Source organism: Macaca nemestrina, chromosome 11 (assembly GCF_043159975.1).
Source record: "Macaca nemestrina isolate mMacNem1 chromosome 11, mMacNem.hap1, whole genome shotgun sequence".
NCBI lineage: Eukaryota > Metazoa > Chordata > Mammalia > Primates > Cercopithecidae > Macaca > Macaca nemestrina.
The window spans coordinates 66144027-66155167 of NC_092135.1; the positions used below are offsets into that span (position 1 = coordinate 66144027).

At 46.4% G+C, this 11141-nt stretch overlaps 1 protein-coding gene across 3 annotated transcripts in view; it reads right to left on the reverse strand.

Moving 5' to 3' along the window:
- The window catches only part of LOC105483292 (serine/threonine kinase 39), a 293955-nt gene extending 284345 nt beyond the window's left edge, over positions 1-9610 (reverse strand). For 2 of the 3 annotated variants that reach the window (XR_988152.3, XM_071072893.1), the window contains exon 1: positions 9254-9610. Coding sequence is in view for 2 of the 3 variants with exons in the window: in XM_071072893.1 (XP_070928994.1) it covers positions 9254-9482 (229 nt within the window). In the remaining variant the exon portion in view is untranslated. The remainder of the gene's footprint in view (positions 1-9253) is intronic. The other variant, XM_011744080.2, reaches the window with a different exon arrangement.
- Between the last annotated feature and the right edge of the window lie 1531 nt (positions 9611-11141).

Consider the following 11141-nt stretch of genomic DNA (forward strand, 5'->3'; position numbering starts at 1 on the left):
TTCTGACAAATAGCTCCAGTGGTAACTAAAGGTTAGAAACCTAAACCCATAAATGTCAATAAAATGTGTATTTTTACCTAAGGGAAGAATCCCACGAGCACCCCCCAATACTAGGCTTCTGAGAATTATACTAAATGCCACTTACCTGGAAGAGGTTTCAAAATAAAATCAGGGATAATATGAATGTAGAGGTCTCTACCATTTCTATCTTAAAATGTTTTCCCATATATCAAACTACACAATCAGTTTAAAAGGTCAATTCATCTCAATCCTCAATGTCCAAGAAGTTTCTTAAAGCTAAGCCAGAGTTTATTCTCAAATGACTGTTTGGCAAGTGAGAAGAAATTTGAAATATATCATTTACTCACAACAGATTCCAAAGTATTTATCTAAATCAACTCTAGAAATAAAGTACTGCCAATCCATTCTCTAAAGGATTTTTATTTCTCTTCTGCTTTTCAGTTAAGCCAAGTCTGAAATGCCTTTTTAATTAATATATTGAATTCTTGTCTAGTATCAAAAACTTGGCCAATTAATGGCAGATAGGGAAAAGAGAAACACTTGAATCACTTCGACTAAGAGCTGTTTTGGTATAATCTAAACAAAACTATCCTAGAGGAGAATGTATGACTTCACATGATTACATGGGGAATTATATTTAAATAGGAAAAAAAACTTTCCCAAAAAGTACACTGTAAAGGAATTATAACATCTATTAGATCGGTTTTGACTTAAAAAGAATGACCTGGTTCTATGGTCTTAGCAGGTACCACACCCACCCTATCCTGTCAGTCCCTTAAAAAAATATTTTTATAATTTATAAAAATAGAACTCCTGCCATCCTAACAACCTTTGAAAGCCACTTGTTCTGCAGTTCCGCTCCTGTGTTTCACCTATATCCCTGATGGTCTCCAGCAGTCCTGATTCCTACACAGGAAGACGTTCCACAGCACTTCAAGGTGAGCGTTATATATAAATACATGAACAGCAAGAGACAGAGATCACTGGTATACTCAAGAAAACAAAGCTCTAGAGCTTTTGAAGGGCAGTGTGGGACTTCCCCACTCCACCCTACAATGTCTATGGATGCCAGAACTGTGGCAGGGAGTTCTGGGTCCTTTCATCCAGCCAGAAAGGCCACCTCTCAGTCCTATGACCTCAGGAGAGCCAGGCCTCTGCATGCCTACCTCCACAACACATGCAGGTGGACGCACTCAAAGTGCTTACTCTTCATCTGTGAGGATTAATGAGCTAATTTCTACAGAGTCCTTTAAGCTGATTGGCCCAAACGCAACTAAATAAGCACCATCATTAACCACAGGCAAGATCAAATCCTCAGGATCCAGCGAGGCAAATTTTTAGATGTCAGGCAATGTTCCTCTTCCACAAGGTGGGGAGGGAGTATTTATCCAAAACTCAGACCTTCATCCAGAAAACATTTATTAAATACCTATTATGACATGCGGGGTATGGAGATGAGAGACCCTGTCCTCAAAGAAGACTTAACAGTCTACAGCCAGGCTAGCAAGGAAGAAACAATTTGCAGACAGTATGAGAACTGCCAGGGAGTGAAAGACCCAACAGAGCCTGAAGGGCAAGTCAGGAGCGGGGCTCTAGAGGCAGAGATTATTTGTGTGACAAGAAACCACCTGTTCAGGGTATGAGAAGGGAGGCCCAGTCAGGGTGCTGGTTACATGGTGTGTTCAATTCATGAACATGCACCAAGATATACATTTTTTATATGTACACTTTCCCACATGCAAATTATACTTCAATAAGGGCGATATTTAAAAGAAGAGACAGAGCTCTTTGCTACATAGATGAAAATGGAAGAAAGGATCTTGGAATAAGGGTCTTGGAATGGTGTTCCAAGCAGAGGGAAATCTTGCCTAGAAGAGGCATTTCAGCAACTACAAAACGTTCCCACTGGCTAGAGAGTCTGTCCTGAGACTGGAAATGACAAGATGTGGCTGAAAAGGGAGGCAAGAGACAATTCCCAAAAGGCCTTAAGCACTGTGCTTCAAATTAGTCTTGAGAATGATGGGAGAGTTACTAAAGGCGTTTCAGCCTGGGAGAAACGTGATAAAGAATTTTGGTATATCAGTATCATTCTGGTAGCAATGCACACTACAGCCAGAAACAAGAATGGAAAAAAGGAACCTGATTAGGAAATTATTACAATCATTCAAATAAGAATCGATAAGGGCCTGAACTAAACCAGTGGTGGCCGACATGAAGAGTCAGAGTCAAATCAAAGAAGATTTCAAGGAGGTGGAGTATTTAGGACTGGATGACCACACAGATGTGAGAGATGGACGAAGACAGGAAAGTACAGGATGGCCAGCCTCTCAAGAAGATGAATATAGAAGGAACCAGATTAGGACTGAGGCAAGGGTGGAGAGACAATGAGTTTAACTGTATGAAGTCCCTGTGAAACATGCAAACGAAGACATTAAAAAGGTAGTCCAAACACTGGTCTATAGTCAGGAAGATCTCGGCATTTGAGGTGGTAGTTGAAGCCTCAAACAGATAGAGATGTGGATCCTGCATCCGAGGCAGGCAGCGGAGTACAGGAAGTCCAGAAGGAAGGCATGGCATGGAAGCTCAAGCAAATGCCTTTCCAAAAGGAGAATGAAAGATGGCACCTAACCCTGCAGAGAGCAGAAAGAAGGACTGCAGTGTCCACTGGCTCTGGCCACAGAAGAGTCACAGTGATTTCAGAGACAGTAACTTGGGTTTCTCAGGGAAAGGGCAGAAGCCAGACTGCAGTGGGCAGAGAGGGAATGGGAGGTTCCTTGAAACAGTTTAGCAGTGAAAGGAAGAAATGAGATAAGGGAGTAGCCAGAGGAGAAAGAAACAGGGAGAGTGTTTTGTTTTGTTCTCTTTTGTCATTTAAAGATAAGAGACAGGCTTGAGAATATTTATAAACTGAGGGAAAAGCAGAGAGGGAAAGAAGGAGACAGGGAAGCCATGGTGATGACTTTATCTGAAAATGAAGGCCTCTGTCCTCACACTGGCTGGGACACACAGGGAGTGTTTCTTTTAGTCAGCAGCATTTCCTGCCAGCATGGCAGCCTCCAGGCAAACTCAGAGGTGGAGGAAAGTGCAGTCTTAGCAGGTTGTTCTCAGAGCCCTCTCATAATGGGCTGCTCCTCTTCAGCAACCTTCCCGCAGGATGCTCTCATCACTTGTCAGAGGGCCATTTGGCACCTAAACCCCTGAGCTGTCCAAATCGCCAGGAGCTCCACAGGTCTCTTCAGTTTCCTCCCATAGCAGTGGAGGTGCAAGGAGAAGCCAGATCCTCCGGGGCCTCTCCCCTTATAAGCCCCTTCCAGCAGCCCAGCAGAAGAGTGGGACTAGGGAACAACCTCTCCTTCCTACCTCCTCCCTGCTAGAAGCATAGCAGAGAAACTCTTCAAGCCACTCCAGAATCTTGCCAAAGATAGGACTGTGTTCTCTCCTGATAACTTGCATCTGATTAGCAAATGAAGTCTATAGAAGTTATGGCTAAGACTAATTGAAAGCATGCTGTGTGCCAGGCACGATTCTCAGTGCTTTACATTCTCTCATTCCTCACAACCCTATTTTTATCATCTCTATGTTACCAATGAGGAAACTGAGTGCAGACACATCTAAGTCATTTGCTCAAGGTCGCAGCATCAGTGACTGCCACTGCAGGACATGAAACAGACCAGGCTGTCGGACTCCAGGGCCAGCACTACTGCAACTTATTTTCAAACACCGTCAGTAAATGTAGTATACAATAAACCATAAAAGTCAGGGAAGAATTCATAATATCATTAGTTAAAAATCAAATACATATATAAAGGATTGCAGTCACTTTACCATAGTTTCTTTTTACCTTGAGATCTCCCCCCAGCCCCATGACAGCTAAAAGAGTATTTATCTTGTAAATATAATTAATTCTACTGAATTGCACACTTTAAGAATGGTTAAAATGGTATAATTTTTGTTGTGTATATTTTACCACAATAAAAATAATACAAAAGAGGCCGGGCACAGTGACTCACACCTATAATCCTAGCAATTTGGGAGGCTGAGGCGCGCGGGTTACTCGAGGCCAAGACTTCGTGACCAGCCTGGCCAACATGGTGAAACCCCGTTTCTAACAAAAAATACAAAAATTAGCCGGGCCTGTAATACTAGCTACTTGGGAGGCTGAGGCAGGACAACTGTTTGAACCTAGGAGGCGGAGGTTGCAGTAAGCTGAGATGGTGCCACTGCAATCCAGCCCAGGCAACAGAGCAAGGCTCTGTCTTACAAAAAAAAAAAAAAAAAAGAAAGAAAAATTATATATATAAAGAGGCCAGGCACACACCTGTAATCCCAACACGTTGGGAAGCCAAGGCAGGAGTATCGCTTAGCTCAGGAGTTCAAGACCAGCTTGGGCAACATAGTGAGACCCCCAACTCTTTAAAAAAAAAAAAAAAATAGGCAGGCATGATGGTTTGCACCTATAGTCCCAGCTACTCATGAGGCTCATGTGGGAAGATCACTTGAGTCCAAGAGTTCCAGGCTACAGTGAGGTATGATTGCACCACGGCACTCTAGCCTGGGCGACAGAGTGAGACCCTGCATCAAAAAAAATAATAAAAAATACAAAAGAACATTTCTATATACATTTTTCTACTTATAAAAAATAAGTGAAATGAAATTAAAATCAAAGCCCTGTCTTCTTTGAGACAAAGTGTCTCAGGCATCATTTAGTATTTTAAAAACAACAACAAACAAACTAATCAAGGTCAAAGATGCACTGCAGCACCAAGGCAGCCTGGTGTAAAGGTCTGGGAGATCAGAACACACACTCAGCGCTCTGGTTCCCTTACCCCAGTGCCAGCAAAGGTACCACTGTCCTCAGACTGCCTCTAGGATATCTATAAAAACCAGTTCTAATCCCCAAACCATTTAAATCCACAGAAACTCTGAGAGCACAGAGCGAAGTGGGAATGCCCGGGGCTGTTTACAATCTCATTTTACGAGAGGCTTAAAGACCTGGCCATATGCACTATTACCTGGACCTGAGGAAAACACACCTCAATGGATAAACAAAGCCTCATAGGAGAGAAATAAAGCATTCAAAGGAACCCTCTGTCAAACCACGTCCAGGATTCTAGAACTCAAACTCTTCCTGTTGACTAAGATGGCAATTTGTTACTTTTAGGTCATTCTAAATGACCACCCAGGACAAAAGTGAAGCAACACTGAGAAATCTAGTATAAAACTACATAAAGAGAGGTGCATCCTGCAAAAAAAAAAAAAAAAAAAACTAAGAAAATCAAACATATACGTTGAGGCAGGAGTCTAGTGTTTCTCAGAAGAAATTCAGCAAAGATAACAACACTGCTGGAATCATCTGATTCAAATACAGAAACTGGTACTTCAGTGACTACCACTCTTTGAATGAGAAGCTCCATTCCATTACAGACGGCCAAGTAAACACTTACATGATTCACTTTCATTCCCTGTTTAGCAAATCTAGGTAATATTATTAATACCACCAACAAATTAAGTTTTCAACTGGCATAGCTTTAAGTGCCCCTTATACTTCTAAAGGTAGGGGTACCTGCCTTTGGGGGCTCAACTCACCCCCAAATTCCTTCTTTAGAGAGGTACGGAACAAAGATTAACAAGGCTGAAGAGTATAAACAGGTCGGAAAGCCTCCAAAAAGATAGAAATATTTGAAATCTACTAAGACAAGGATATCAATGGCTAGAAGAAGGAATTTAATAATTTCCAACATTTTTAACCCCTCTGTAAATATAAAACTCCTTCCAATCGATTCTACATCACTTCCAGGTCATGAATAAACTTCTGAACCAGAATACTCCTAAGAGCATTACAGTTTCTCCACCGACCTTTTAAAACACAAGAACAACAATACAATAAAGAGAAAACTTTATTTTTAGGCTTGCAAAATCCTGTGTTTATTTTTCTAAAACAGAAGTCAAACAACTGAACGTGCTTTGTTTGGATTTTAGGAAACTTACTCTCTCCTAATCCTGCGGGCCCCAAACTCTGCCCAGAAGGAAATAAAGAAAAAGTCCTCCGTGCCCATGCCATGCTGGAAAGTTAAAACATGGTGCCTCCTTTGGCTTTCTGCTCAGGCACATCTGAGCCTCCTGCTGCTGGTCACGGTTCACACTGCTGGAGTCATATCATATGACACCTGCCGTATGGCGGGTAGAAGCAAAGGCTGTCAACTGGCGTTCATGTTGAAACTGGTTCAGTGTTTGAACTGCTAACTTCTGCATGTAATGTTTAAGCAAAAGTGCTTAACCACAAGTTCAGTCTTAATCGCTCAACTAGCATTAAACCCTAAATGGAAACAGGTTTGTAATTCCCTATAAACATGAAGCCCTTGCGAAAAACCTATTCTAGCAATTTGATTTTTCAATAACAGGGCCCCCACACAGGCCATCTCTTTCTCTTTTAGTTGGGAAAATATGAGATAAACTTCATATTTTTCATAGAAAAGCCCTTCCCACAATGCAAATGTGCAAAAGTCAGGGTAGAATAAGCAGGTGTTTTTGTTCTCAAACTCTGTTTGAGAGGAGTTTGAGAACAACAACAAAAAAAAATTTCTTTTTTTCCACTAAATTGACCACCATAATTAACACCGCTGGGACTGCAAACTGAAAGAAGTTCTGCCATTAATCCCACTCAACTTAAACTCAGATTTTATTAGTTCACCAAAAAAATACTGTTTTCAAAAGGCAACGTCTGTATTTTAACCCTAATAATTAACCAAGTAGGTATATAAATTGATTATAAGTTCTACCAATCCTGTGGACTCTATGGAAAATTATGTGGTAGATACCATTATTCAACTTTTATGGCCCACCTCTTCCTGTCAGAAACAGAGTTCACAGCTGGTTACTGAAGGTAACAGTGGAAATAATTAAGCACCTTACAAACTCAGACCTAAAACCTAGCTCAAATATGACCTCTACTAAGAAATACTCTGCTTCCTTCTCTCTCCTGGCAGTTACTCCCTCCTTCGGGCTCTCCCAGCACTTACTCATCACATCCTATAGGATCCTTTCCCTATGTCTCCTAACAACTTAGGGCAGGGATCTTTTGTTAATTTCTATATTGCTAGCAACTGGGGCAATGCTTGGGACATAGCAGGCCTTCAGATCTTGTTGCACAAATAACAACTATGAGGTTACATGCTATAAAGTCTGTAAAAAGAGGGGCAGAAGAAACCACAGCATTTTGCCTTGAAAGCAGAGGGCCTCTCAAAGAATATTCACACTCACCTTGGAAGCAGAGTGAGATTTAGTACACAAAGATGGGCACTCACGGGAGGGAAGAGCCTCTGCAAGGCAGCAAAGAATGGAAGACCAGATGTGCGGAAGACATCGGTGTATTCAGGAAGCAATCAGTGAGAGGAGACAATGGGAAGAGGCAGGCAGGTTGAGGGTACAGGGCTTATATGCCAGGTTAAAGAGGTTTCCATGGAATATTCCAGGCTTTGAGAAGTCCCTGAAGCTATTTATTTCAGGCAGTGACATGAAGACTCACCCCATGAGAGTCTTTGGTCAAAAATTATGGAAGATCTGGGTTTTCAAAGAATTTTGTCTACAGATGCCTATTATAGGTTATCTGAAGCTTGTATATATCCTAGGTTACTGACCTGCCCAACATTTTCTCACGTATTTCTACGCATATAGTGATATATATATTTCCGTCTATGCTATGTTTTATTCCACAACAGCAGGTGATAAAGGCTCATTTAAACACCTAATGAAATTTTTGTAGCTGTTTTGTTTTAAAGGGAGGTGACGAATTTTTTTTTTTTTTTTTTTTTGAGACGGAGTCTCGCTCTGCCGCCCAGGCTGGAGTGCAGTGGCCGGATCTCAGCTCACTGCAAGCTCCGCCTCCCGGGTTTACGCCATTCTCCTGCCTCAGCCTCCCGAGTAGCTGGGACTACAGGCGCCCGCCACCTCGCCCGGCTAGTTTTTTGTATTTTTTAGTAGAGACGGGGTTTCACCGTGTTAGCCAGGATGGTCTCGATCTCCTGACCTCGTGATCCGCCCGTCTCGGCCTCCCAAAGTGCTGGGATTACAGGCTTGAGCCACCGCGCCCGGCCGTGACGAATTTTTTTAAGTGAAAGTTAGAAAAAATACTTAAGATAAATATGCTGAACTCCTTTTTCATCGCTGTACTTACATACCAAGATTCTGGGAAGGCAACATCCCATCCCTGCGTCAGTAAGGTTAGACGCTGAGGGCCCACTTTACCTGGAGGCTTCCCTAAGTGACAAGACTCTCAAACTGGATGATCCAATAGGTGAAGGGACAAAACAAATCTCCTGGCCCTTCATGTGCTTGGCCCAAGAAAAAGTAACGCCGAGCCCTGCGACTCTGCCAGGTATTTAAAAATGTAAGATAAGGTGATATTTGTGAGCCGGCCAGAAGGCATCGAAAGGCAGGGAGCGGATCACCGGCAGCCTCGGGTTTCACTGTTGTAGCTCGGCCTGGACCAGAGGGAAGCATCGGCCCGGTGCAGGGCAGGAGGCCAGGGCACCCGCTTTCCCCGGGGGGCCGGACTGGGCGGCAGGCGGCGCACCCTGGCACGGAGGGAGGCGGGTACCCGGGCGCTCCGAGTGGCGCGGAGAGCCGGGCTGCAAGGCGGGCGTGGAGTGGCGGCTGTCAGGGAGAGAGGCCAGCATCCTCCCCGGCCTCGGGAAAGCACTGGCGCCTCCGAGGCTTCTACGTGGCCCCGTTACCCACGGCGAGAGGATAACGACGTGAAGCAGAGGAGCTGCTGCGCCCGCAGAGTCCCCCAGGACGCGGCCCCCGGGGCACTGGAAGTCCAGGGCGGCGCCCCAGCAAACCCACCCCACCCGTGGCTGCCTGTCCGCGTGGCTATCGGCCACGGGCTGCGGCCCCGGCACGCGGGCGGAGGGAGATGCGGCGGCGCCGCCGGGTCCCCCGCTCCACCGCCCCGGCGATCCAGGAGATAAAAGTTTGCAGCATGCGGCTCGTCTGCAGTGCGAGTCACATCCGCCGCGCCGCCTCCTGCAGCACCAGCGCTCAGAGAACGAACAAATACATTTAAAAAATAAAAAAACTGTTGAAGGCGGTAGGCCTGAAGCTGGCCGCTCTGCCTCCAAGGCGTGCATGCAGACGAGCCCAGCATCCCGCGCCCCCTCCCGCCCCCGGCCGCGCCTCCCGCCCGGCCTCGGCGCCCGGCCTGTGCCGGCCCCGCCGCGCCCGCAGCACTGACCGATAACCTCCTGCAGCTCGTACGCGTCCCTGCAGATGGGCCAGCCCACAGCCTGTGCCGCCGGGGCTGGGGCTGGGGCCGGGGCCGGGGCCGGGGCCGGGGCCGGGGCCGCGGGAGCTGCTGGGGCCGGCGCTGCTGTCGCGGCCGCTGGGGCCGTCGCCGCCGCTGTCACCGGGGCCGCCTGCTGCGGAAGCTGGACGTGCACGGGCGAGCCACTCGGCTCCGCCATGATGCTGCGGAGGAGAGCAGGAGGACGCGCCGGCGGGTGGACGACCTTCCACTTGAAACTTCCTTTGCCTCGCCGCCGACACCTCTCGGCCGGCGCACGCCCTCCCCGCCCGCCGCCGCCGAAGCCAGCCAGGAGGGGAGGGAGCAAGAGAGGCCGAGCTGGGCGGAGGGAGGAGGCAGCGCCGGCGGAGGCGGGGAAGGGAGGAGGCGGCGGCCGCTGCGCTCGCCGCGCGCCCCGAGCTTAGCGCGCGCTGTTCTCCGCCTCGGCGAAGGGAACCGCCGCCCCGCCGCCCCCTCCCGTTCCCGCTCCGCTGGCGGCCGGGGAAGTTCCCACCAAAGGAGAGTCAGGCCGTTTTGTGTGTGTTTTCGGGGTCGGCGGCCCTGGTTCTCCTCCTCCCTCGCTGCTAGTCCTGTGCCTTCGCCCCAGACAATCAGGCTCGCCAGAGGACGCCCCCTGGGGACCCCGAGGGCGGGGTCGTTGAACGGCCGCCAGGTTCTCACATTCAGAATTCTCCTGCCACCAAAGAGAACGTGAAGTTCATTTACAAGTTAGCGAGCGGGATACCTACACGGTGTCCCTTTGCAAGACGCCAGTTAGAAAATAACCCAAGTTGTAACTTTCCGGCGCTTTACCTGCCAGTATCCCTTTCCCACCTTGCCTAATCTAATCGCAGTCCTTCTAGTTTTTCTTAGTAAATGAAACTTGATTCCTTAGGTCCCTGGCTGTTCAGACTTCCTTCATTTTTTCCAAGCCGCTTGGATCCCAGGGAGGCGATTTAAGGGGCTGTGGAATTAGAGTAAGACATGCAGGAGAGGTTTAGAAAGTTTGCTCAAATTCTACACGCTTAATAATTGCCACATTAGCCCGTGAGGACACTGAGGCCAGACATTAGGTGTTTCTTTACAGTATACTTGGTAGGGAAATAATTTATTGAGGCATGAATAAACTGTGTTGGAACTTTTAATTGCTGCTTTTTCAACACCCCAAAAATAACCTCATCTGTAAAACTGCTATGGTAAAACCATAGGTTTTCCTGATTATAGGTATCATATTTTAACAGTGAATGTTCTCTGTGTTCCCTCCGTGGAGGTGACGAGGATCCACCATTCTTGTCTCCAACTGAAACGGGGCAGTAAACCAATAGCATTGGTCGTTTGGCCAAGATGATCTTGTCTGGTTCTCATTGCTAGGACTACTGAAGAAATAGGTAAGAATAATGAGGATGTAATAAAAACTCCAGGGAAATCATGATTTTTGTCTCCCGAGTGTATGTACAGAAATCTCCCTAAAATTTTTGAAAGATTATTCAGAAGAAGCCCAGAAATTTATTAGAAAAGTTAGTTGTCTAATCAAAACTTTGATGTCCACTGAAGATGAGGGCACTTAATCTCTTGGAGCATTACGAAAGTTGGAGTAAAGCAGCTACCTCGCCCTGGTCTGGAAGCAGACGTTCATGCTGAAGTAAGTGTACACTCTTCGATGTAGAGGAGTTCAAAAACTGTGTCTTGTCATGTCTGTCAAGAAACAGAGCCCTTCGTAAACAAATTCCAGGCCTCTGAGGAACAGGGGAGCTCTTTATACCAAGCCATGGCTGCTGACCTCTTCAAGTGCTGCCTCCACCCTACCCCAAAGAACTTTTAAGGACTGTTTTTAAAGGAA